General features: G+C 43.1%; 11 protein-coding genes across 11 annotated transcripts; 5 read left to right on the top strand and 6 right to left on the bottom strand.

Moving 5' to 3' along the window:
• Positions 1-281: 281 nt before the first annotated feature.
• On the bottom strand, positions 282-1113 carry IL334_004474 (uncharacterized protein; the record flags this gene model as incomplete). Its single annotated transcript, XM_062936191.1, has 3 exons — positions 282-536; positions 616-717; positions 862-1113. The coding sequence occupies 3 exons, from the start codon at positions 1111-1113 to the stop codon at positions 282-284; spliced, it is 609 nt and encodes a 202-aa protein (XP_062792242.1).
• A 463-nt stretch (positions 1114-1576) lies between these two features.
• IL334_004473 (uncharacterized protein) lies at positions 1577-3007 on the top strand (the record flags this gene model as incomplete). Its single annotated transcript, XM_062936190.1, has 1 exon — positions 1577-3007. The coding sequence occupies one exon, from the start codon at positions 1577-1579 to the stop codon at positions 3005-3007; it is 1431 nt and encodes a 476-aa protein (XP_062792241.1).
• A 316-nt stretch (positions 3008-3323) lies between these two features.
• On the bottom strand, positions 3324-4085 carry IL334_004472 (uncharacterized protein; the record flags this gene model as incomplete). The annotated part of the gene is made up of 3 exons (XM_062936189.1): positions 3324-3530; positions 3636-3746; positions 3879-4085. The coding sequence occupies 3 exons, from the start codon at positions 4083-4085 to the stop codon at positions 3324-3326; spliced, it is 525 nt and encodes a 174-aa protein (XP_062792240.1).
• A 570-nt stretch (positions 4086-4655) lies between these two features.
• On the bottom strand, positions 4656-8096 carry IL334_004471 (uncharacterized protein; the record flags this gene model as incomplete). The annotated part of the gene is made up of 3 exons (XM_062936188.1): positions 4656-6186; positions 6269-7928; positions 8057-8096. The coding sequence occupies 3 exons, from the start codon at positions 8094-8096 to the stop codon at positions 4656-4658; spliced, it is 3231 nt and encodes a 1076-aa protein (XP_062792239.1).
• A 377-nt stretch (positions 8097-8473) lies between these two features.
• IL334_004470 (uncharacterized protein) lies at positions 8474-10380 on the bottom strand (the record flags this gene model as incomplete). Its single annotated transcript, XM_062936187.1, has 4 exons — positions 8474-9402; positions 9501-9666; positions 9726-10043; positions 10129-10380. The coding sequence occupies 4 exons, from the start codon at positions 10378-10380 to the stop codon at positions 8474-8476; spliced, it is 1665 nt and encodes a 554-aa protein (XP_062792238.1).
• A 920-nt stretch (positions 10381-11300) lies between these two features.
• On the top strand, positions 11301-12282 carry IL334_004469 (uncharacterized protein; the record flags this gene model as incomplete). Its single annotated transcript, XM_062936186.1, has 5 exons — positions 11301-11335; positions 11608-11653; positions 11787-11861; positions 11957-12060; positions 12144-12282. The coding sequence occupies 5 exons, from the start codon at positions 11301-11303 to the stop codon at positions 12280-12282; spliced, it is 399 nt and encodes a 132-aa protein (XP_062792237.1).
• A 1018-nt stretch (positions 12283-13300) lies between these two features.
• Positions 13301-14767, top strand: IL334_004468 (uncharacterized protein; the record flags this gene model as incomplete). Its single annotated transcript, XM_062936185.1, has 9 exons — positions 13301-13306; positions 13371-13631; positions 13717-13799; positions 13935-14130; positions 14199-14217; positions 14278-14325; positions 14413-14499; positions 14592-14601; positions 14692-14767. 9 exons carry the CDS (start codon positions 13301-13303, stop codon positions 14765-14767), a joined length of 786 nt encoding a protein of 261 aa, XP_062792236.1.
• Positions 14768-15204: 437 nt separating this feature from the next.
• IL334_004467 (uncharacterized protein) lies at positions 15205-18276 on the bottom strand (the record flags this gene model as incomplete). The annotated part of the gene is made up of 11 exons (XM_062936184.1): positions 15205-15543; positions 15693-15818; positions 15893-16059; positions 16183-16222; positions 16302-16341; positions 16405-16424; positions 16488-16748; positions 16825-17106; positions 17181-17541; positions 17595-17911; positions 17974-18276. 11 exons carry the CDS (start codon positions 18274-18276, stop codon positions 15205-15207), a joined length of 2256 nt encoding a protein of 751 aa, XP_062792235.1.
• A 1499-nt stretch (positions 18277-19775) lies between these two features.
• On the top strand, positions 19776-22279 carry IL334_004466 (uncharacterized protein; the record flags this gene model as incomplete). The annotated part of the gene is made up of 9 exons (XM_062936183.1): positions 19776-20175; positions 20275-20502; positions 20578-21041; positions 21112-21122; positions 21184-21291; positions 21344-21516; positions 21595-21629; positions 21707-21844; positions 21980-22279. 9 exons carry the CDS (start codon positions 19776-19778, stop codon positions 22277-22279), a joined length of 1857 nt encoding a protein of 618 aa, XP_062792234.1.
• A 435-nt stretch (positions 22280-22714) lies between these two features.
• IL334_004465 (uncharacterized protein) lies at positions 22715-24947 on the bottom strand (the record flags this gene model as incomplete). The annotated part of the gene is made up of 6 exons (XM_062936182.1): positions 22715-23087; positions 23204-23909; positions 24038-24116; positions 24173-24673; positions 24748-24785; positions 24848-24947. The coding sequence occupies 6 exons, from the start codon at positions 24945-24947 to the stop codon at positions 22715-22717; spliced, it is 1797 nt and encodes a 598-aa protein (XP_062792233.1).
• Positions 24948-25341: 394 nt separating this feature from the next.
• On the top strand, positions 25342-26527 carry IL334_004464 (uncharacterized protein; the record flags this gene model as incomplete). The annotated part of the gene is made up of 4 exons (XM_062936181.1): positions 25342-25370; positions 25480-25905; positions 25988-26196; positions 26301-26527. 4 exons carry the CDS (start codon positions 25342-25344, stop codon positions 26525-26527), a joined length of 891 nt encoding a protein of 296 aa, XP_062792232.1.
• Positions 26528-26791: the final 264 nt, after the last annotated feature.

The following is a 26791-nucleotide window of genomic DNA, read 5'->3' as shown; positions in this document are numbered from 1 at the left end:
TATTGGGATACCAATGGAAGGCCGAGACTAGTGGGGTGCGTACGCCGTTCAAGGATGAGATATGAGGCGAAGTTGCCTTCGTGGTCGTCGGAGATCACGGGCGGATTGCGGTTCAATTCCATGTATGCTCCGCAAATCGAATCGTGCCGCCACATCAATCGAGATTTCTTGATAGCGTACGACTGCCCTTGAGACTAGCAGCGTACCCACGAATGACTATGCTAAGGGACTTTGTTCCTAATCATTGAGCTGGGCACTAGCAAGTCATTATCATACCAGATCTAATCAATATCCCTCCTTGAGAATTTTTTCGCACTTTGTCTTTTCTTCATCTCTAACCTCTTCTCATTCTCCCTTTTGATCAATCCTTTCACTCTTGACTTCTGTTCTGATGAAGTTGGATTTATGATCAGGTTTCCAGCTGAATCTTGTATCGTCCGATGTAATAACGTCAAAGCCGAATTGAGGTTCTGGGATGCTGTCCTAGATGTTTGGGAGGAGATGAGGAGTGATGGTGGTGAGGAGAGGTAGTACGGCTGTTCATAACACATAGTGCAAGATTAGCTTATTTAGTATCCTAGATATCGTGATTCATCAAGAATATCGTCATCTCACTGATTTAGTCAAAGCTGGTATGACGAAGCTAGGTAACCAGTTTTCATTCGCTTTTATCAGATCACATCTTATTGTGACTTTTGATTCTGTCTTGTTGACATGCTATACATCACACTCGGCTTCATCAGCATTATACACAAAGGTGATTGGTCTCCTTTTCCACGAGCATGTGAGCTAGTTCATGATATCCAGTGAAGATATGACGAAAAGAGGGAGACATCTCATTGTGACTGAACGAGTATTCACCTGTCCACCTGGACCACTTGATCTGCTTCTGGTAGCTTCATATCCATCTTTGGGTATATCATCGATCTTGAAATTATCCACCCACTCTCTCGCTAACTTATGATCGGTTTCTTTGCCTAATAATGACAATGAAAGCAACTGAGGGGAAGCTTTAGCTAACCTTAGAATCGAAGTTGATATACCTCTTTTCCAATTCGTTCTCGATGATAGAAGATGCGATGATAGCGTCCGTGTATGTATCCTTGTACCCATACCGACTGCGATGGTAATCTACAAGTCCGAGATTGATTCCTCTCCGTGTATCTGCTAACAATTTCAGAAGATGATCAGATGGAAAGATGAGAAGAGAAGGGTGAAATTAACAACGTCGGATCTATCGGGATTTAAAACATTCATTCCACGTCATCACTTTGTACTTATCCCGGTTAACTCTGTCATTGCAATTTAACCGGGGGAATTGATCGACGACGTTTGGGGGGAGAAAAAGTTCAAAATTATCAAATGAAACGGTTTTTGCTTGGATGAACTGAATATATATATATATATATGAAAATACCTCGATGCTCGACTCGACTTCTTGCCATCGTCATTAACGTCGACTTCTACTCATCCTAAGATCATTCTTGGGTCTGTCCAGTGACTGCTGCGACTTCCCGGCTCACAGTGGAATTTCCAAACTGTCACTTTGACTAGGAAAATCTTCTTTCAAGCGACCATGACAAGCCCCTCATCCACTTCCTCCATCCCCCCACCACTCCCGATATCACTCGTCACGACACTTCTGCCATACTTGATACCACCATCGCCTCTACCTCAAGAATTTCTATCAAAATCTCTACTACAGCGACTATTGTACTTACCACCTTCATCCGATGATCTCGACTCACATCTATCACCATTCCCTTCTTCTTCCTCTCCCTCTACCTCTTCCTCTTCAGCGCCAACCTTTCAGCCTATATCATCTAGACTGCAAGAATTGTCACATGATCATCAACTGTCTTCTACCAGATATACTAAAGAAGGGGAAGATGTTTATGCCAAAATTGTCATATCACCAGAACATGTCGATGACAGCATGAGTATAGACAAAAGTGTCGAGGTTTGGTTCGAATACGAATCTCCGTCTACCGGTGGAGCTGAAAGTAGAGGTTGGGTATATCATTCTTCAAGATTACCACAACCTACCTCAGTGCTTCAATTCGTGTCTGACCCATCACTTCTTTCTACTTTAACGAAAGCTGACGAGGTTATGGATTATGGACATGATCATGATGAAGAGAATTTAGATGGACAAGCACCTGAAGGATATTGGACCGCATTCGACTCACCGCCTTCGACCAATTCACCTTCTTTGCCACATACAGATCTAGGTGAACAAAGCGAAAGAGAAAGAGATGATGCTTATTGGTCACAATATTCACGTCCACCAACAGCTCCTATAACTCCAGGTATACATACCCCCTTTCATCCAAATACAAATAACCCTCAAAAGCCATTATCTCAAATGAATACGAAAATTAGTCAAGAAGAAACCGCTAGGAAATTAACTGAAAGTTTGCAACAATTAGGTTTGGCATCTAATGGATATACGAAATTTAACGAAAACGTTGAAGGGAAAAGAGGATTCTGGAATGATAGTCACGATGACCATGATGATCTGAATGCTGGCCATGACAGTAAGGAAAAACATGAAATCAACAATGTGAACAAGAACGTCAATGGAAATGGTAATGGTAATGACGAATCTGAACGAAAAACTCAGCAGGACATTAAAGACCGTCTAAAATGTAAAATATCAGCTTCGTTAAATGCATTATGGAAGGAATACACGACCGACTCGAATGAAGATGAATTAGAAATCAACGCTATGAATTGGTTAAAATACGCAAGATTGATCATAGAGCCTTCTTCCACCACGGATCAGCCAGAGGGAAACGTGTTCCCTACGAGTTCGATGGACGACATCAAAGATGAAAGGGTCAAAGCTAAATTCGAAGTATTGTGGGACATGTTCCAAGTCCTAAACCAAGATAGTCAACAAGAATCGTTTTTCAGATTGGTTGAAGGTGTGATAAGAAGACAACCTGATTTAAGGGGTGAAGAGGATTTAGATGAAGTGATGAGACAGAGAATGTACTATGAGTAAGATAAGTTTCCTAGAACAGTAAAATCATAGGTTGGAAGAAATCAAAGATAGTGCTTCAGCCATCAGTAACCTTAGGTCTTGCTCGAATTGTTGTAAAATAGTAAACACACATAAGGAATCGGATCATACAGAAGGTAGTTTGTCGGGGTTCGTCAATGCATGTCATGACATGGGACTTTGCTTCGTGTGTGTACAACTATGCAAGCGAGACCCAACTTTGGTATTTCTGTCAGGATGTTTTCTGTACTACAAGATCTATACAAAGTGGCGATACTGTTCGGGCAGCTCCTGCATCCAGCGATTACAAATCACGATATCAGCCTTTCTTATCTTCTACCTTTGACTTCTCCCCTTTATCTTTCTTAGTATCTGTTTCCGTCTTCTCTGCTTCGGGTTTTGCCCCTCCATCCGTCTTCTCCGTCTTTGTCGCCTCCGTGGCAACACTCGTAGTCGTCGCAGTCTCGGTCTTAGTCGCCTCGGTTGCGGCAGAATCCTCACCCTTTCCCTTTTTGCGGTGTATTATCTAATCACTCATCTTGGCTTAGCTTTCCGGTAAGCTCAATCCATGAAGCCAAAAGCCTTGTGCTCAATACTTCTTTCGGTTACAAGGGTAATGAAGAAGACTTACACGTTCCCACATCTCAGATAAACGATGCTGCATCTTACTTGGTATACTGGAAGTTGCAGACCAAGCTTTGGATATCATCCTTCCAGTGGACGAAGAAATGCTTTTAATTCCCTGGACCATCGAACGTTCAATCAGCTAAGTCACGTATTTTATAGCAATATACGTCAAGTCGAAAACAAAAAGAAATAGGAAGATTGATTTTGTGTACTGTACTGTACTGTACTACAGGTTGTGCTGACTTACTTTACTCAATTCAGTCCACAAGTCTTTGACTTTAGCACTGAAACTCTTATCAGTTGATTTATCTGATTTCTCATGTACAGTAACAGTTGAACTGACTACGCTTGCAGCTTTCGTATCGCCTCCATTGGTCGTGGCTTCAGTATCAGTCTCTTCAGATTTGGCACTGGCGACTACTGTGTCGGGAGTGCTGGATTTATCATCTGCCATGATCAATACAGATATACGCTGATCCCAAATCAAGAAAAGTATTAGTGTATGTAAAGATGTTGACCTGATGCCAAGATTAGATATAATATCATATCGAAATCGCTAAATGAGTGTTTGGCTGGAAATAGCTGCAATGTCAAATTCGAAGGCCGATGAATGACAATCGACTCGATATGACACTCCAACGATTTTAGTCGTAAAAGGATTGAATGCTTTGAAAGGAGCGTGTCACGCGCAGAGCTGTTCGTAGTTGATGTATAATATGAAAGGAGAATCGCCATGATCTATGAGAGTCCTCCTCTTCAGCTTGGTTCGATCTGCGAGATATAAAGATACTTGCTGTTAATTCAAGAGTGTCAACCCTTTTACGCATATGGCTATGGAACTCGTGACACGTCTCCTTTGACGGAACTCGAAAACGCCCAATCAATCTTTAGCTCACAGCGCACAAAATCGCGGCGACGATGCATGCTCTCGTAGCATCACTAACCCGTCTACAGTATCGTATCTTTCGTTATTTCGTCATACAGCTAGCTATACACATAAGGATCGGCATTGCCCATATATATCCTATCTTCCAGCACTACCACCACCAATTCCGCTAGGCGTACTGACCCTCGTACTTCCAGTAGGCACAGGTGCCAAAGCAACATCCATTCTCCAAGAATCTATAGCTTTGCCGGGATACGGATTAGATACAGGTTGGAAATACTCTGGAGCTACTCCCGTTCCCATACTCATATTGATTTGAGGTGACATACCCATACCCATACCCATGATTGGCATATTCATGTTCATCTGAGGATTCGCCAAATTTGGCATGGAAGGATAACCCATCACTCCAGTATAAGGACTCAAGTTCATATTCATGTTCATGTTCGCCGGATGCTGAGAGATCATCCAAGATTGTGTGGGCGTTTGCCAATTTCCCATTCCAATTGGCATTGGCATATCCTCAGGAGTATAACTTGCACTTGAATATCTATTTTCCCACTGTCTTTCCTCCATTTGTTTTTGAGCCTTTTCAGCATGTTTATATCCTAATGGCAAATCATCTTCTATGATTTCAGCTTTCGTGATTGGTTTTAACCCTTTTGATTTGGCTTGTCTCACTGCCAATGGTAGATCATCTTCTTCATTTGCGTCATCCACTTCAGCCGATATAGGTGACTTCGAAGACGAGTTGATGGAAGCTGTCGGAAGTGATAATCCAGCTGAATAAATTGGCTTCACTGGAGATTTGACCGTGAGTCGAGATAAAGGCACATCTTCATCTGGATCTGAATCAGTTTCTACTTCGTTATTTGACAGGATAGATCGTCTAGCTGTCAGCGGTCCTGCAGCGGTCCGTGGTGGTGCAAGTCTAGACAATGGCACGTTTTCTTCTGAATCCGACTCTGACTGTGCAACAGCTTGGGATGTGAGTCCAAGTGTTTCAGCGAAATCATGTGGTGCAGGTGCAGGTTGATCATCTTCCTCTGAGCCAGCAAATAAGTTCGACAGTTTCAATGTTCCGCTTTCACCTCCCTCTTGCTCCTCTTCTTCTTCTTCATGAGTGTCCTTGGTCTTATTTGGATTGGGCACTTGTTCTGGAGTGTATTCTAAAGCAGGAGGCAGGTTGGATGCTCGTTTGATAGGTGATATACCCAAAACATCCTCTGTCGAAACATCATTTCGCAACTCAAGAGGTCGGCCAGCACTTTCCCTGGAGTTCCCTTTTCCTCTACCCTTTCCTTTCTTCATCTTTTTCAATTCCTTCTGATGTTCTATTCTTTCTACAAGCTCAGCCGCCTTTTTCTCTTCCTCTTGAATCGCTTTCAATTTCATCATCTCCTTTTCCCATAATTGATCTACTCCAAATACCGACTTCGATTTGGCTAGTCTACCTTGAGGATCAGGTATACCGAGGTTCGTGGGTGATGTGGGGTGTATATCGCCATTGGAGTCGAAAGATAATAGTGGTGCTCGACCAGGTTGTAGTGAAGTCGGACGATTTACGGAACCTGAGAGTGGAGGAGAAGTAGGGGAGAGTGAGATAGTAGGTGGATCATACATTGTCGACCGAGCCATCATAGCAGGTCGCGCATCACCCGTGAATACTCTGTTCCGTATTACGGTCAGCCAAGTTCCCAGAGAAGTATGACGCGAGATTAAGTCAGAGTATGATATTCAGGAATACTCACCTCTTCTTCCCCTTTTGAGCTGCTTTTCTAGCTTCTAATTCATCCATCAAACTTCTTCCGAACAATTTGCCGGGCCTTCTTTCAATCGCACCATCATCTAATTCCCTTCTCGCTAGACCTATCTCCCCATCTTCTTCTGCTCCACCTACGAATTCCAGGTCTCTAACACCATTAACCATCAAACTACTTCTAAACGTTCTTTGGGATACAGACATTGATATACCTGGTCTCTGACCTTCGGTTTTTGCACCGTATGGTAATGGTTTTTCACCTAGCGTGTATCCTTCAGGTAATTTAGGCTGTCTAGGTTCAGGTGAATATCTACCTGATAAAGGTGTTGGCATTATCAACGTTTTAGGTCTTATCATTTGTTTCGTAAACACCCTCGCAGAAGTCGAATAACGCTTAGGCATTAATGGTCTACCAAATTGTTCGGGTGTAGGTATATCTTCCCAGACTTTACTTTGTGGAAACAATCCTGGACTAAGATTGGACAATGGCTCGCCTACGCCTACAGATCCTGAACCATGAAAAGTTGATCTTGATCTTGCGGATTGAGGTGGTTCATCTCGTGCGACTTCTGAGAATCTGCGTTCATCTTCTCTAGGTGTTCTCGCAGTAGTTGATCCGCGTTGATTTTGTAGTACTTTAGGATCAAATCTTGATCCTAGTTCAGGTGGAGGAGCAGGCAATGCGAATGGATTTCTCTCTTCGTTCTGAAGTGATATTTCTTCATTGATCATCAACTCTTCATCCATCTTCCCTGGTGGAGGTGATATCCAACCTCTGTTAACGTTATCGTAGTCATTCAAACTGGATAAAGGTCTGTTATTGAATAATGAATTCGAACCTGGTGTTTGAGGCAAAGGGATTAATCTTGGATCGTCACTGATACTGAATTTACTTCTTCGTCTTTCTTCGGGAGATATCTGATTGTTTTGCATTCCAAGGACGGTATGCGGTCTTTCAGCTAGTTCTCTCACCCTAGCCGCTGAAGCTAAAGCTTTTGAAGTGAGATCGTATGACAACGTCCTCCTTCTATCTCCTAACTCAGGTGGATAAGATTGCTCTGATATCTCACTATGTAGAGCTGTATCATCAAGAACATCCTGCACGTGAATTGATCTTGCTCTTACACCTATTGGGGATGATAAAGGTTGAGGGAGAGAAGAAAATACAGTTGATCTTCGTGTTGTCAACTCTGGTTCATTTCTACTGCGAGAAGCTGATGTAGAGGAAAATGCTTCGTCGGCAATAAGATGTGATGGTAATCCCCATCTTTTCACATCTACATCACCTAGGTCTTCCTCTTCTTGTTGATTTATATGTTCTTCCTCAGGAGGAAGATCTAGATTTCTTGATCCACCAGGAGTCAAAGTGAAGTTATCTAATTCAAACGTACTTTTTCTAAAAGATTGAGTTTGACTTTCCGGTCCATCCAATTCACGGGCAGTACTATGACTGCTCGGTCCACCTTTTGTCTCAGCTGGAAAGTGTGATTCAAGCGGTGAGGGTAACGAAGGAGGTGGTTGTGATAAGATCTTATGTCTTCTTGCGGCCGCTTGGGCAGCTTGAAACGGTTGAAATATCGCTGAAGATCGATGATCTCGAAATTCAGTCTCGGAATCAGGTGAAGCGAGATCGACGTCGTTGTCATACTCTAAGAAATAAATCACGAGGAATTAGTGGTCTGCTACATGACACAGCCAGACCACCAGTCCTTCGCACAACTCCCAAAGGAAACTTCCACTTGGCTATAGCGCTGAATGAAGCGGAACTTGGACTCACCCATCAACGCTGCAGCGAGCTGCAATCTTGAGATCGTCATATTGGCCGTGTGTTAGGTAAGTTTGTCATGAAGAATTGTAAATTGAAGAAGACAGTTCGTGAAAGGAGAGTGAAATGAATTGGATCCTGTAAGCACACAGCTTTCCACTTAGAATAATACGTGGAGACTCCGCACGGCCAAGCCAGGAACGTGTTTCAGAAAGTAGACACGTGGCACGCATGGCAAGTGGCGAGAAGCTTTTTGTTTCAACCACAATCACGTAAGAAACGGAGTAGCATAAATCGATACATGATATACTCATACTCGTATAAAACAGATCACCATCCCTACGATCTAATCTAAACAATTTAAGAAATCTACAAGAAAATGGGTCTGCCATACTGAACACTTGATCACTTTCCAAGTTTGACCTAATCTTAAACACCCCATAGACCTACACCGGTTCTCCTTTCCCTCTGATTAGCACCTGGGTAATCACCTGTTGCAGAATGATCTGATGCCATTGGACCACCTAAACCGAATCCTTGAGCATCTAATAATTCGTGATCACCACTATCCGTATCATCCTGATTTAATGGTGTGTGGCCATTACCTCTTATGGGTCTGCCGTGCATGCCGAAAAATCCCCTTTGGATATCCCTTGCTCCTGCGAAAGCTTGTGAGAAGGCAGACGTATAATAGGTTAATTCTGTAGGACTGGGTTCATGCCTCGTTGGAGATGTCGTTATCGGTTCAAAAGTTTCTTCCGTGGTACCGCCTTCTCCGTTTGTTGGATTTTCACGATTCGATAAAGCAGCAGCTTGAGCTTGTTCACTTTCTCTCTGAGCAGCTCTCAATCCTCTTTCAAATCTTTTCACTCTCCACCATCCACCTAAACTTGTTAAAACGATAAACCAGCCTATACTCATCATCAAGAAACTGAAATATTCATTCGCTCTTCCAACATCTTCAGCATTCGGTAACCCCATAAATCCTGCCAATGTCATATTGTGATTGTGGGCCCAGACTTCCGCATCCTGAGTACTGTGCAGTATAGTGACTGGTCCGTAGGGATCGTTCGGCTCGTGCACAGGATAGGGCCATGGTCCGCCAGGTCCCCAAATAGCCTCAACGGCATTTTCAGCAGAAGTTTCGTCGTCGGCCGCTACGGGGGGATCAGGATCGGAAGGATCGGAAGGGAATTTTCCAGTGTTGATTAGTTCTTCTGCTTTCGATCGGAGATTTAGTCCAACGGAGATCAAAGTCATCCCTAGACCCACTCGAGAACCGTATTTCGCAGCGTGAGTGGTGTGTAGGACATATGTGAGAAGGAACCCAACGAATTGAAATGAGAATGAGACGATAACTGATGAAACCCTGTGTTAGCAGACGGTTCCTGGTTCAAGCAAATGCCGTCACGCAACAGCCGAGATGACGCGCTCAGTAAAGAGAAAAACGACTCACGATTCCAGAAGAAGCCAAAGAAGTTACCACTTGCCATGCCATCTATAAGAATCTCGTCGCCGTTCAGTGAACTTGACAGCGGACCAAACGGTGACGATGAAGAAGGTAGAACAACCGTTGTATCCCAATATGGCGGTACAGCATCTCTCAATGCAGCTTGATACGACTAGGTCATAAATCAGCTTTTGATGTGTCGATGCTTCAAGCAGCTGATGGGAGACTTACAGGTGGACCTTCTTTTTGTTCATCTTCAGGAACGTATTCTGGACCTTCACCATTCGTAGCTGCGATTTGTGGATTATCAGGTCTTGCAGCTAAATTACCGAAAACACCACTTGATCCAGCGCCTATTATTCTTGAAGCAGGAGAAGAAGATCCTTGAGAACGAGGTAAGAAAGAAGTAGGTAATATACCACCTAAGAAGTGACGTGATGGTTTAGGTTGATATGCTGGGGTCGTAGGTAAGATACCATTTGAGTTTCCAGGTGCGGGATGATGTGATGAATAAGGCTGAAAAGGTGGTGGTGACGACGGTGGTTGTGTCTAATATGATTCATGTGATTCGTTAGATTCATTTGTAGGTATGAAAAAGAATAAACAAAAGTTCAGAGGAGAATATAAAGCTCACATAATCTCTTTCAAAATCGTAATCACCTGGAATTCGTTCATCTCTGTTTCTCCCTAACAAGCCATGACTTTCGCCTTCATCTTCACCATCTGGACCATCGAACGCGGCGTCCATCTCATCTGGATCAGGTACAGAATTCTGTCTTCTGTTAGGAGTTAATCGGAATGATCGAATGGAATGGAATGATGTTCGTCGTGAAGGAGTGGCGGGTGGGGATGATTCATTCGTAGACACAGGTGCATATCGTGACATCGTATGATCGACTAGAGCTGAAACGCCATCAGTTCACACTTCTGCAATACAACAAGCAAAGAGAATTGCGGAAACGAGGTATTGGTGCAGATGAGAGATGTATCAGAGGGTGGTGCATGAAGTCTATTGCACATTTTATGATTTATACCCCGTACTCATGAACTTTGTTCACACGATCACTTTTTACAGATCTCGACATGTCTTAAAGGTGAGCAGGGGTATGAAGATCGTAGCGACTTCTGTTTATAATCATTTGATAGCCAGGGTAAATCTTATGCAGGGTGCAGATATTGGACTATAGCTCTAAGTTGACTTTACTCACTTAGATTACTCGACCTGTATCTGATCGATAAGTCCTTATTGACTTTGTGCTATATAGCCCTTTCTTCCCGATCGCTTTATGCAGGGCACTCCGATGTTCAATAGTGGATACAGCTGTACGTGGACTGTTGCGGACTGGTGGTGTTACAATTGAAGGACTTTATAATAACAATCGTGGATATGACTACTCGGATGAAAGGATTAGGTTGATGATATTTGTTGTTACGTTTTAGACTGCTGCTCATATAATTCAACTGCGTAAGCGTAAATGATTCCCACCGCCAAGAGAAAGGTGCCACACTCACGGCGATACGATTGATGACACATGGCAAAGTATACAACGTGGCACTGTCCGCTTATTTGTATATATTATGTTGTGTGATGACGTATCAGATGGCAGTGGCTTCGCTAGACCATTCCATTGCACCTTCCCCCCTTGCCCTTCTCTCGTCTCCAGTATATAAACTGCAATCATCAACATCATCTGTTTACTCTTTTCCCCCTTCTTTCTACATTATCGAAACAAGCAAGCAGATAACACAAAGATCAACTCATCATCGACTTTTAGAACACATACAAACCAGCAAACTCTTTTCAACATGGCTACCAACACCGCTATCATCTGGTCTCCCGAGTGAGTGTTAATTCAACTTTTCATCTCATCCCTCCTGTCCCTCTTCGGCACATACACACTTGGCAATCTATGGTCCACGCAGTGTAGGTGTGGCATGATATCGTCGTAGAACTGTCCTCGCAGTCGTAGAGCGATGAGAGGAAGACAATAGGCGTTTGGGAGCAGAGCATGACGTGTCGTGGGGAGCTAGGAATTGAAGGACAATCAAGATTACTTTGACTGCGAGGATCGTACAACAGAAACGCATGACTGTTGCTGACGATTGTAATCAGAGCATCTCAAGAACAATTCATCGTTTACATTGACGACGCTGCCGAAGTGAGTCTTTTATTCTCATGACTGGTCTCTTCTCCACCATTACAGATCAGTTTCGAACTGTTTCGAAACGAAGCGAGAAACGAATCTCCATACGGTTTTCAAGTACATACGAGCTGATCGTTTACTTGTTCAGTACGAACAATGGAAACAACAACCCGAAGGCGGTAAGGATATCGCTCTTTCTCGATTTGTCGGTACCTTTTCAGTTGTAAGTATTCCCAATCTCGTTGTCAATTTGAATTTGATTCTCTGCTCTCACCGCCCTTTATTTCGCTTGAGCTGACTCACACACTTAATGGATAGTTCAAGACCGCTACCGGAGTAGGTCACACCGGTACACTTGGAGAAGTATCTAAACAAGAACTGCAAAACACTTTGTTCGGTGGTGACAAAAACAAGCACGTCGAGTGAGTTCACTTCCACTTTTCGAAGCCATTCTATCCTACATACAAGTCTATATGCTTATCAGTGATGTCTTCCAATCATTCAGAGACGCTATCGTTCTCATCTTGACCGAAGGTAAACCCCATAAAGGTGATCTTTCCCATTCATTCAAACTCACCAAGAACCCCGGACGAGGTGCAGGTGAAGTAAAAGGTATCGGTGCTCAACAAGGTCCTCACCGATAAATCATAACTTATATTGATCAGCAGAGCAATGAAGCGCATAGTATACGAAAGGGGAATGTGAGAAGTAATCAATCAATTTGAACAATGAAATCATGCAACAACATCAATCATAGTAAAAACTACATCATTGCGTACAGTCCGACACGGGGTCTACTTCTTCACTTACAGCGCTAGAGTTCTGGTTTCTGAGTGATTACCTGCTTCTTTGTCACTTTTGACCTGCGATCGCGACACATGTTCATATCCCAACTGCGTGACCATAGATCATCCACCTTGACTTGCATGATGAAAGCCATCTTGATAATAGGAATCCTTCGGAGCTGCCTAACGACAGCCTAGTCTCGATCTCACCCTCGCCGAAACGATATATGTCACTGTGGTACACACTACTTTTCTATGCACAGATCTCTACCTATCTCCCGGTTCTTCACTGCAATGAAGACGATCTTTCTGTCCACTCACCTGATAGCCCATATCGTTGATGATGCATATTTCCATCGACTTTTCGATGCAATGCATGCTGACGCGCATTAGTGAGAGTATGCAAGCGAGCGATTGTCAGTGATTATGTAGACATGCACGGCTACGAGACTTTGTTCGGGTATGCCTCCTCATGTATCCATGCCGTGGAAAGGAGTGTTTGATCGATGGGGGTCGCCAAGAGCTCTCATTTTGTGTTAGGGCCGCATCTTGGTCTCGATTTCCTTATGATCAAAGTGGAAATCTCGAACCTCTCAGTTCCTAAGATACGAGTACACTTGCGTATCTTTTCTTCACCTCGAAGGTCCAGCTGCAACTACTACTATGATTTCGGGTAAAAGGGAAGAGAGCAAACCTCCACTCTGATCACTGTGTGGGGCGCCACATAAATCGATGAGATGCTTACACTAAGTGAGATGAGATGTGATGATGGAATTCACTGACATCATAGGTTCATTCACATATCTTCTGTAGTTTACAGGAGACATCCCATACACCAGTACACAAAGAATACCAAAGCAGAAACAGCAAAATCAAAATGCCTGTGAGAACCGCTCTGACCACTTCGACGTCTAATTGTGCTGACTCTCTTTTACCCGATCGCATAGCACCCTCAAACAGCTTTAGTAGTGGGCGCAAACAAAGGCTTAGGTCTCGCATTAGTCAACAAGTATGCATCTCTCATTGGAGCCACAAACGTATTTGCTACAGTGCGAGGATCCGTCGATAAAGGGACTTTCCCTGATGGAGTAAAAGTCATTGAGAATATCGATTGTTCGAAAGAAGATGTTGGGGAAAAGATCGTTCAAGGCTTACAAGGTTCCGCTGTTGGATTAGTAGTTTACGTTAGTGGAATATTGATACCTGAAGTGAGTTAGTCGACCTATGGTATCCTGCAGCCTAGAGTACAAGTGCCAATCGATGAACCTTTTTGTCTGTTTCCCTGTCGATTAGGAGATGGGGAAAGCTAGTTGGAAAGATGAAATTGCAATGTACACAATTTGTGCTGTTGCGCCTGTATTCGTCGTCCAATCTCTGTTAGTATTGCCTACCTTGCCCAAGTGATCCTCATCCCACACGATCCTGGCCTTTTCTCTCGCAACTCCCTTTTCCACGGAAAACGAGCCTTAGAATCTGCACTTTGATTTAACGCTGACGATACCTTGGTATAGCTTGATGTCATCATCTCTTGCACCAGAAGCGAAGATCATTTTGCTCACTTCTGAAGCTGGATCCATCACTCTTCGTACCGAAGGTGAAGGAGGTGGTATGTACGGTCATCACGGATCGAAAGCTGCTGGAAATATGATTGGTCATTTGTTGAGTTACGATTTGAAAGAAAGAGGTGTCAGTATAGCCATGATCCACGTGAGTGTTATTCGGTATGGGTGTGATCACGAATATAGCTGATCGACGAGATGGTCCCATCATTTCAGCCTGGTTTCTTGAAGACTGGTTAGTCAAACTTCAGATTATGCGTCTTAGGTCATGGCTGATTATTTGAAAATTCGTTAGAGATGACAAAGAATGCCGGTATGGAAGAATTTTACGAGAAGATGGGAGGTGCGTTTGCCATTCATTCTTCTAATCTGCGAATGTATGAAGAAGACAAGTATGCTAATACCACCATTTTCGCATTGCCCTCTGTAGCTGTTACACCTGATGAAGCTGCCGTGCCATTTTCCGAGTTTGCAGAGAAATTGAATATCGAAATGTCAGGTAAATTCTGGGCACCAAGTGAGTACTGATAACCCTCTGGGGGCGCATTTCCAGCCCGGAGCTTCCCTGAGGAGAATTATGCTGATCGGATTTCGATTTCATTCACCCAGTGGGAGCCAGGTAGGTTGTTTTCCACTGATTCTGTGTTCTGGAAATACGAAGCTGCGTCGAATCGGTTGAACTAATTTACTTGTTGTTTGACCAAAATAGGGGAATTGGAAATGCCGAAGAAGTACTTGGGAAACAATGGACTGAGCAATCTGGTCCACTTGAATTACCTTGGTGATCTCAAAGATGTTGGTCTTCGATCATGCAATCGAATTATAGGGCATCATCTTTACTGAAATCAGGTTCGAAGAGGTAAACATAGGTAGGAGAAATGACACGTAGACAACAAAGTAACTTTGTCGATAGTCATAAAGAACATGCAGTCAAATATGACAAGAATCAATAGTCTTCATGACGTCTGCTGGTGAGACAAGGACTGAGAGTGACTAGAATGTCTTAAACTACCTCGGTTCAGCTAGATAGGAACTGATGTTGACTTTCTTTGAGTCATCTATTTTGAACGACGGAGCAGAGTTCGATCATCAAGAGTTGCATTATCCCATGTTCGTAAATTACCTGAGCCAAGTTTCTACCCAATCAGAATGCGGTGGAATCGTCATTTTTTACTAGAAGATTCCACTCGGATATAGAAATACTGTAGAACCGCCGACCTTTTCATTCAGAGATAGGACAAAGATCCGTATTTCCATCTGCGTTATTACCCCACCACGTAGGGAACGGTTTCGAAGGGCCACCCGCACCAAACACAGCGAAAGACAAGATGAACAAAACAAATAAAGAACCACCATCAAAAGCAGCTGTTATCAAATATGAATAATCTCTGAAGAATTTAGGTTTATAATTTCTCAGATAAAATTGAGTGAAAAAACCCGCTCCTAATATACTTAAGATTACGCATGATTGAGTTTGATTGAATCCTAAATATCCTGCATAGGCGAAGAACGTTGGTAAATTCAAGTCGGACGTTGATATCTTGCCTAGCTTCGGTACGAACTGATAAATTCCAAAAGGAAAAGAAAAAAAACGCACATATCTCATATTAGTTATCGGCTTGTCATTCACGCCTCTTGACTCAATCGTTGAAAAACGTATAGGGTGAGAGTGTATTTTAATGGATTAATGGGAGAACAGAAACTACACACTCTCACAAAAATGCGATGTACTACCACTGCACCTGCACCAATAGCAAGACTGACAGGAACGATAAAGTACTCTCCTTGTCGACCGTAAAGCTGCTTCGCCAAAGCCCAAGTGATAGCCGCCGTGTTCTACAAGACGGCATTGCGTCGTCAGTTCCATTTCCCCCAACAGGTCAGGTTAAGGTGTCTACTACTGTACTCACCATTGAATTGAAGTATGCAGGAGACCAAGCAGCAGAGCCTGAATCTGAGGTTGTCAAGAGATCCCTATGAGAGTCAACGACCGAAATCATTACTACGTAATTGATGAAAGCGCCAAGAACCGTTCCGTAGACTTGAGTGAGCCACATCGCTCGAGGCGGGACCTTTACTACTCGTACAGTGGACGTGAACGTGATCAGCTACACACAACAATATTTACCCCATTCAAAGGCATCACCGCTTTTAGGGTGGACCAGCGATATATCTTGATCATAGGCTACAGTATACTTACAGTATTCTCCCATTTTTAGATCGCAGGCCAAATTTAAACTCTGCGATATGACAGAGTGAGACCATGCCGAAAAGTAAAGATTCGCGATTGGTTTTCCAGGGAAAAGTAAGACCCGCAACCATTTTCATGAGCTGGTTAGTGGCGATACCATTACCGAATCTACGCAGGGGCATGAGTCATCAGTTCGGAAGCTTATGTACGATGATCAGAGGCAAGGCTTACCTTGAGTAAAGAATCGTACTCTGTAGTACAAGGAGATCTATCAATTACTTATATAACTAGTAGGAACAAAACGATGTACTTACAAACGGAGCAATGATTGACCCAATTACTAAAGCGGTAATATATGAACCGACCGATAAAGTGATGTGCTCTTTGAGGACGACAATAAGACCGAGAACAAATGCGAAGATCAAAATAGCAAGATACCAATACCAAGGAGCTTCCTTATATCTCCTCATAGCGTTATGATATCTGTCGTCGGATACACCCCTTCGACCATGTTTCACAGCTTTCACTATATCTTTACCCCAGAATATGATGCAGTGCATGATGACCCCACCGATCTGATTCGTTACAAGATCAGCGAACGTTATATATGTTGGATTTCAGATACTGTAGGAAATAAGAGAAGATACTTGCAGCCATATTACCAGCGATCATTGCCCAGACATAGGTAGAAGTGATTTTAGGTAAACCATATTCGGCTAGTTTTGCCTCATCCAAAACTCCGTTCACGAATACTTTTGTAGAGACGTATTTACCGCCTTCAAGTGTACGTAAAGAAGTCGATAAGAAAGGTAGACTTCTTCCGCCCCAGGCATTCCCATAATATACAGCGAGGAAAGCGATCCAGCATACTACGATACCAATCGCGTAATTTGCTTGAAGGATCAGAGGCATCGAAGTAGCAGCCGATGTAATCTGATCACACATGGGCATTAGTACTACAAGCCACATCCCATATATTTCAATTCGCTTTGGCGTGAAATACTTACATATTGCCAATCAAGACTGACGTTGAGGATACCAAGACCTTCGTTGCTGAGAGATCCACCAAAGACATTGGTCAAAGCAGCAGCTTTTGCGCCGGTAGCATGCATAGAGGCCAAACAAGGGATCGAGACTGAGTTTAGCCAAGGAAAGATGTACGCTGGGAAAAACTCATAAATGAACATTCCAGTGAAAGAGTACGAGAATACTCGTAACGGTTTAGAATCTTGTACATGATCCCAGTGTAGTGCCTGTAACGATTTGACGGTCGGAATATTCGTCCAATACACAGCTTCTACATGCCATACTGTGATAGGTCGTAGAATACCTGTTAAACCATAACCGAATACACCGATACTCAATGTACTAAAACAACTTTGTCAGCTGGGAAAAATGGATTATGATTGCCAGTCACTCACCTGAGAATGACAACACCAGGCGTCAGTGGTAGATCGTAGAACAAGTCTTGTACTGTGAATACAGAGATGGCAGCAGCACCATTAGAAGCGGCCGAAGCAGTGATAGCTGCGATGGCATGTTTTTTAAGTTTAAATGCAGAAGGGTTGATGAACTTGAACAGCTTGATCTTCAAAGGTAATGCGCCTTCATTACCCTTTTCCCTCCATTCTCTTTCGAGCTTGTCACCTTTCGGAAAGATGGCAGCCCATCCTCTGCCGATGAAGAACAGGATTAAGACTATGAACGAGCCACTTATGGTGACGTTGGTAGGCTTGAACTGCATATGCATATTAGCTTTCACCACCAGCGATAGTCCCTGATCAAGTCTAGGGAGCTCACAAGATAGATTTGAGTCATAGAAGCTTGGAAAGCAGCCATCACGGTTCCCAAAACGAGACTTCGGAAAGTGATAGCGGGATCACCATCATCACGAATTGATAACAGGTATCTCGATGCGTCTAGACCTGTTCGAATGATATGTTCTTCAGCAGAGGAATGGTCCGGAGTGATTAAATCTACAGGTGGAGCGCCAACTGCGATTTTCTCGTCTCCATTACTTTCATGGTCTAGGATGGGAGGTTTGGATCCGATAATCTCCTTTATCGCAGGTCCAGCAGAATGAAGTACTGCCACTTGATTCATTTTCTGGGTTGAGTCTAGTTCAATTCACTAAATTCAAAATGAGTTTATGGTATTGCGTTCAGATACTTCAGTCTCATCTCTTTCACAGCCGAGCATCTTATACCATTTGTCATTCGCTCAGCTTCTTCTCTTCTTTCTTCTGGCTTTCGCAATGGACATCCACAACGATGATGTGCTCATGATGTGATCAACTCTTATACAGATTTTCCACGATGAGAACGACATTTGACAAATATCTCTCCAAATATCGGAGTTTTCACTCATGGGAATTGACAATGCAACATAAAACCTCGCATGATATACTATGAAAATAAATTGGTATCATGTGGTGCAAAGGGTACTTTCCAACGTCGTCTTCATCGACACCATATGCTGCGTTCAAACCTATTCTCGTTTGTGATTCGGGTGTATGAGTTATATTTAGGTCGAAGCTCACTTACGGACTGAGTCTAAACAAGCATATCCGTTCTTCCTTAAAACCCTGATATACTACTGTATGTCCGTGACTTAGTCCAGTGGAACCTGGCAGGTGGTTTTCAGGTGCACAGGTGAGAGAAGTCTCGTCAAAGGACGGTTTAGGTATGATATTTCCATCTCATTTAAGGGGACATTAGGGGGACCACCTCGGTTAATTACTATGGCGTAATTCACCAGTTGGGATTTGTGCTCGGAGCCTCTCGATCCTGGACCACTGAATCCTACTAATATGCACACGCTCTAGACTGGAGCACACCTTCTCACATCGATGTGCTCCATAAAGCCGGAGAATCCCTCTAAAAGATATATCGTGAGGAGTGCAAAACCGAGAAAAGTTCGAAATTCTGGTAGGAATCGATTGAGCGATCGCGCCATCACCGACTGGGGAGTACCTGATGACCTCGTGGGGATTGTCGTAGCCGAGAGGAAAGCGTGGATACCTCGTAAGGGGACAAAGGTGCTGCTAGCTCATCCGATGTCGTCTTCAAAAGGACAGTTCTGAGGGTTGAAATTCGACTATCCCCGTTGAGTCGAGTTGATTCAATTTAGTTTCCAATGTGACCGCGTCGTCCTTGTTAGATAGTTTTTACGCCGACTCTACCTCTTCGAATCATGTCAAACAGCATCTCTCCTTGTATCAGCGTTAGTCTCTCTTTGCCGATTGGATCTGCCGACATTGTTTCAAATGGGGTATCTATAGTAATGAGAGTGCCCCGAGTCGACGGGGAAGAGCCCGTGGCGTAAAGCAGGAATGCTGCCAAACCCCGGATGGGATGTAGATCCCCATGTTCCTATTTCCATTGAACTGGTCCAAAGTTTAAGCTTTTTGAGACAACTTAAAAATGCAACCGCATGCGCACCGTTCTGATTCCCGGTGATGTCCGATTGACGCTCATGGTGAATGCAACAACAACAGCAACAACAAAGATCCATTTTCGGATGACCAATACATTCTGAACACTATCTAGAAGTCCTGCATGACTGATAATCTCTGTTGTATATAGTAGTAGCCTTGGCTGAAGATGTCAGCGATAATAATAACAACCACTTCTTACCCTCGATCTTTATCACGTCCATCTAATTCTCGAAGACAAACGCAAACGCAAACGCCCAACGAGACGCAATCGCAAGCGAATGAACAAACACCTTTATTACGTCCACCTTCACCTTCACCTTCATGTTCTTCCTCAATCTCATCATATTCTTCATCATCCGAAACCCTATACAGGTCTCCGCCATTGAAAGATTCAATATCAACAGCTAGGTTCTGCATAGTATGCGCTGGGATATGGTCAGCGAATTTCGTTTTCGCTTTTCAGTCTACTGCTATACCGACTTTAGCTCCTGAGATTGGAAGTTGGTTTCAGCATGCTGAATTAGCAGCTTACTTAGGAAGTGGATTTACTTTAGCTAGCACCGCAGGTGAGTTACCAGTGCAAGCATCTTCCCTTCAATTCTCTACATCCTCAATCTCTACATCCTCAAATCCGTGCAATGGCTGATCTATCCGCGGGTTCATAGTGATACCTCTATATGGAGTATTCATGGAAACTCTAGGACGTAAATTCGCTATCAATGCAGGATGTCTCCTATTTGGAGCTGGAACGATCATGTGTGCAATGTCTAATCACATGTACACATTGATCGGAGCTAGAGTGTTCGCCGGTTTGGGTGGAGGTGGGCTATTGACAGTCTCAAGTGTGATCGTTACGGATCTAGTACCACTGAGGGACAGAGGGTTCTACCAAGGCAAGTTTAGTTATCATCGCAGTATAGTAGGTATGACAAGCTCAATTAGACTAACGATGCTGTCGCTCGATTCAGGCCTTATGATGACCGTCTTTGGATCTGGATCAATGTTAGGTGGACCCATAGCGGGATGGTTAACCGATAAATATGGATGGCATTGGTCATTCTGGGTACAATTACCTGTAATATTGTTTTGTTCAATAATAGTTACTATCTTCTTACCTACTCCACCCATTCCACCGACCCATAAATCGTTGTTAGCTGGATTAGCTTCATTAGATTGGTTAGGATCTTTCCTCTTAATTGGATCTGTCACTACTCTCTTACTTGGATTATCATTCCATACTTCATACCTCGAGCCATGGTCAGCTCCAATCGTTTGGGGTATGTTGATCGCATCTGTAATAGCTACCGGTCTATTTGTATATGTGGAAACAAAAGTAGAAAGACCGGTTTTGCCATTAGAGTTGTTCAAATCAAGTCATATCGCTGCCATAAATACTTGCGGATTCTTCTTAAGTCTAGCCAATCAAGCTTTCGTGAGTATTCACTATATCAGACGTAATTGAATCTTCTCACTGATGACCCGGATGTTTTTCGATGTCGTAGATGTACCAAATGTAAGTCGTCGCTTTCAGGTAATCACTACATCTTCGCACACGGAGTTGACCCATTAAGTAGACCCGTCTACTTTGCAGTCGTAGTGAACACATCCACTGCTCAAGCAGGATTGATCATGTCATTATGTGGTGGATTGGGTTTAGCTATTGGATCTATGGCTGCTGGACAGTAAGCTCTATTTTCTGTGCGACCCATATGATTGTTGAAAACATTATCATAGGTACATCCGTTCCGGCCATTCATGGAAATACCTTGGCCCGATATCACTCTTCCCTCCTATAATAGGAGCCATAGTAGCGGCGATGTGGGAACCTACTTGGCCTTGGTGGAGCTATTACGCTACTGTCTTACCCTGTGTTTTAGGCTATTCCACTTTCTTATGCGTTGGACTTGGTCAGTTTTGCCTACCTTCACTAACATTAGAACCACAGTGGGTTGTGAGCTGACATTTACTGTTTTTTCTCCTGATAGTGGCTCTGATATCTAGTGTGGATAGCAAGATCATGGTAAGATACCTTACTTCCTGTCTCACGATTTTTTCGGAAGCAGCAACGAGCGGAGCTGATTCAAGTCTACCCCACAGCCAAAAGCTACTGCTTTGTTATATACTAGCAGAAGTCTGGGTGCGACATTAGGTATGAGTCTCGGTGGATCGGTCCAACTTGGTGCATTGGCTGGTGATCTGAAAATCCGATTCAGCGGTGTTGAGAACAGCAATGAGGTAAGTTTTACATTTCAACCAAGATGATCCATCTCGTAGTAGTAGTTAGTGATGGAATATGAGCGGCTTGACACCCTTTCAATCCCCATACCTCGTTCAGCAATTCCACGCTAACCAAACTCGATGCTGACATAGATCATATCAGCTATATTACATTCTAAATCAGCGATCAAATTACTCCCTCCCTCGCTTAAAGCAATAGCGTTAACTTCATACGCGCATTCTTTGAGCATAGTCTGGATGTTCTCAGCTATAATAGCATCTGTATGTTTCGTCAATTCATTCTGGATTGAGAGTAGTGAAATCCACAACGAAGATGGTACTGGTAATAACGGTAAATCTTCTGAAATCCAAAATGCTGGTGGAGGTGTTATCGAAGGAGGATTTGGAGAAGGTCTGGGCGATGCGACGATCGAAGGTGAATCTGGAAGATAACAAATCCATATCCTTCAGGATGTGCAGTGGGACTGACTTAGGCAGGTGTGGAGCAAATGAGCTGGGCATGATTGTGGGTTTTTGTCGGCCATCCCAAGGAGAGGAAGAAGATACATTGCAATGCAGCATGATTGGAGTTTACTCGTAGTAGACCATCTTGTTCGAATGATACTTACGACCTTAGAGGTGCATTTTTAGACACAATAGATCTATAATTTTATATTTTCGTCATGTACAATTTATGCTTCCATGTCATTTACGCTCTACAGAGCTGAATTTTATGTTCACATGAGGTCGTAGGACCTTCAGCATCATACTTTACGTTAACCCATTAAGAAACAACATCTCATCTCTCTATACGGACTATAACTTCAATACAAATTGCATCCCATTTTTAGCGAGATCTACAAGATTTATACTGGAACAATTCTACTTTTATGAAAACTCCTCACCGTTCTCTAATCTTTCTAATACAGCTTTACAAATAACTTGTTCTTCTTGACACATTGCTTTTAACATTTGCAAAATACCCTTTTTCTCTGTGTCCGATTGCAACTTGTCTTTGACATCTACGTCCAATCTCTGTACCACTTTACTTCTTTTCTCTGCGTTTTTCACTGCTCCCTTGCAAATGTCCTCGAGAGTTAGCATAGCTGAAGTTTCATTTGAAGGTGATACGTAAGTCACTAGTCCCTTTGATACATTGGGTAATCTAGGTGAGGTTGACGGGAGATGAAGTACTCGTAGTGTCATCAATAATGAATGTGCAGGATGAGGAGGGGAAGGTGAAGCGTGTAATGTGTTTCCTCTATCGTATCCACCAAACAAATCAGCCAATGATTCACATTTTAGCGTGAAGTTGTAGGAGATGATACTGTCTTGATATAGATTTGAATTTACAAAGAGGAAGCCGCTTTCACTCACCCCCAACATCCGATACCTTCTAAAACCTGCTTTTTCTCTTCCTGCTCTTCGTCATCTTGTTCATCCCATAGTTCTCTGATATACGGTGTCACGTCAACTTCACCATATCTCATCGTCAGCCACCCAGTTGTGTCTTCATCATTTGGTTTTTGGTCGCCGTCGCGATTTACTTGCGTCACGCTGGTGAGCGATCCATCATTTAGCCCTTCGACCTTTATGTCCGTCTCGTCGTGCAAATCCCTCTTTGACGATGTAGGTACCGGTGTTTTTGGTATCTCACAGAAACCGTATTCGGCAAATAACATTTCACTTGAATGACCACCATATTCAAAGAAGACTTCTTCCCCTTCGTCTAAACCTCTATCTGGACATACCAATCTAAGATCTATTTTACCAGGTAAGAGATGCTGGTCTGCTTTCCTCAGACCAATCCCAGTCCCATTGGCAGTCCCAAGCCTAGACCCATTTGCACTTGCATTTGTAAGTGGTGGTGAAGGTAGAAAAACACTGTCCGTGGATGCCGTGGATGGCTTGGAAGTAGATCGTGTCCTTTGACGAGAAGGTGCAGCAAGCTGCTTGACCCGAGGAGTGATTATTGATGGATCAGAAGAATGATTGATGAAATCCATTATAGGTACCAGAGTATGGTTATTTCGTTCGGAAGGTCCTGGGATATTTAGTGGGATAGAAATTGATCGAGTATTCACTATGGGTCGTGGAGGCAAGCACGATCAGCAGAGCTCTCACTGTGACGAGTGAAGCATTCCCTTGGGTAAGTATGGATTTTGTAACAACAGGAACCTTGTCCATAATTCTTTGTGTTGTATTACTTACCATTCAACCATGCCCACAAAATCTCCTCTTTACCTATTTCTTTCACTAGATTTTGGGATTTGAAGGGATCCTCTTCTTTCTACTATGGATATCAGTTACTCCCGTAGGCATCTCAGATTCGAATATACCACTGACTAGAACCTCTATTAAGATTTCATAATCCTTTTCAAACCTTTCTCTAACATCGTCTATTTTCATTTTCGCTGATTCCGACAGACCAATTTGATACAAGCAATTCCACCATTTCCAATCTTCCTCATCTTCGTCAAGATCAGGTTTTACAACCCACGTGAGAGGATGCCACGGTCTGAATGATTGAGGCAAAGTGTCAATGTATACTTTCCAATCACTCTCGTATCTATGTTTGGGATCTTTCGTCAGTGCCAGATGGAGTGTAAGTAACTGTGTTGTGTCTAACTTCCTTGAAGGCGATGATGATGATGATGTTGATAGACTTATTCTAGCTCGTTTAGCTTCACTAGGAGATCGACTTGTATTTGACACTGAGGCTTTAGAAGACGAGGAAGAAGATGGCTGGGTTTGAGGAAATAGGTGCTTTGGTATAGGTGAATTTGGAAGTAACGTTAATGGATTTAACATGCACGTCGAAGGGATATGTAAGAGTGTGTCGCCAGCCTAGATTACAGTATCGTATCATTCAGATGATATAATTATGAGGGTTATGCGTTTGATCTAGTCCAGCGACTCACTTGAAGCTTATGAGATGAAGTAAGACCTCTTTCCAACCCTACATATCATCCTCAGCACATATTTTCTTTCCCAATCCAACCGAGAAAACGGACAACTCACCAGGTACCTCCCGTAGATACAAATTACTCTTAAACCCTGGGTGTTTCTCCTCCAACCATTTTATCAAGCTTTCATACCCTTGTTCTCCACTTTTGTTCATCTCTGCACAGTGTATTCTTGGTCTGTCCCATGTAATAATGGGTTATGAATGGGGATTGAGGAATAGAACATTCCACTACATATCGTATAAAATATCTTCGAGTCATACATGATTCGAATGATTCAGATAGTATGGAGACCCCGCATTATTCATTATGTGGTTCCTGAAAGGTGGTACAAACGAAGATGCTCGACCATTTTAAAACAGATTTCCCTTTTCTAATGCAACGTTAAGAGTGACAATATACCTTGGAACATATTCTACCATATTCTCTTGACATTACATCTCAGCAACCTCCTCTCTCCTGCGACCGAAGAAGTACCCGAGAAATAAGACCGAAGTAGAAAAGTCCGTTTTGCCCGTTGCCGAGCTTATACTTGATTGATACGATACCATGGTGAACCCTAACGAAGATACTGAATTGTATGTTTCTTCTCGTACCCTCTTCCATCGTAATCCGAAATCTGAATTCAAAGGGGATGTGGACTTTTACGGCCAGGCAGAACTGCAATGTATACTGATTCCGATATAGTAATGATGCACTTCGAGCTCAAGGTATCTTACCGCCTAAACCACCATCACGATCACCTTCTCCCGACATACCACATATAACGCATGATGATGCAGTACGAGCCATTGCAGCGACAGCCGATGCTGATCAACTGGTGACGCTGCTGGAAGGGGATAACTTGGATTCGGACGATGAGAGGATGTTCGAAGAGTATAAGAGAAAGAGATTGGGCGAAATGAAAAAGGAGGAGAAGAAAGGTAGATTCGGTAGTTTGGAACCTCTCGCAAGGGAAGATTTCGTGAAAGAGGTCACGGAAGGAAGTAAGATCTCACCAGATGGGGAATTACCACAAGGTGAAGACGATGATATGGACGAAGATGATGAAGCAAACATAGATAAAGGTGGATTGAAAGGTACTGGTGTAGTGGTATTTCTATTCAAAGATTCGTGAGTATACTTTCGAGCTTGTCTTCTTCATGTTTCTGTTGCATTTGAGGAGTATGCTGATGGGATGTTCGCAAATGTATAGTGTACCACTCTCACAACATCTGAGACCACTCTTACATCAACTTGCTCCTGCACATCCATCAACTAAATTCCTCTCTATACCAGCTGGATTATGCATCCCCAATTATCCAGATAAGAACGTGCCTACTTTGTTGATATATAGAAATGGTGATATGGTAGGAAACGTCATAGCTGGAATGGGTTTAAAGGGAATGAAAACAACTGTCAGAGGTATGTCCTAACGTTCTACCTAATTCACCTCCCTCTTTTTTGTCTTTAAGGCAGACGAGCTCGCATGATCATGGTCAGCTTATCCTTCATCTTGTATAACCCAGATCTGGAAGGATTGTTGTTATACTACAAAGCAATCGAAAAACCTTCCGCTACATTGTTACGTCAACAACAACGAGATGATGATTCGGATCTAGACGACGATTTCGATGATAAAGTAGGTGGAGTGAATGCACGATCAACCACTATACGGAGTGGTGGCAGTGGCTTGGGCACAGGTAGAGGACAGGCAGAAAGTGATGGTGATAGTGATAGTGACTTTGATCTGTAGTCATACCGCCAGCATATGCATAGATACGTGTTACGAATATTGATGGTCTTTGAGCGTCGCTGGAATGCACAAATATCAGAGCTCCTGCTTAATGGTTCCCCTTCCTCTTGGTATTCATTGCTTGACTACTCATTCTCCTCAGTTCCACATGCTGGGACTATACATTCAGCATAATCAAAGTAAGCCATATACATATGAATCAACCTCTCCGTATATACTCGAGCACTGTCTCAACGATGTGTGAATGCCACATCATTGTGATAA

This window comes from Kwoniella shivajii, chromosome 5 (assembly GCF_035658355.1).
Source record: "Kwoniella shivajii chromosome 5, complete sequence".
Classification (NCBI taxonomy): Eukaryota; Fungi; Basidiomycota; class Tremellomycetes; order Tremellales; family Cryptococcaceae; genus Kwoniella; species Kwoniella shivajii.
The sequence above is the reverse complement of the archived record's forward strand: the minus strand, read 5'-3'. Positions and strand labels throughout refer to the sequence as shown.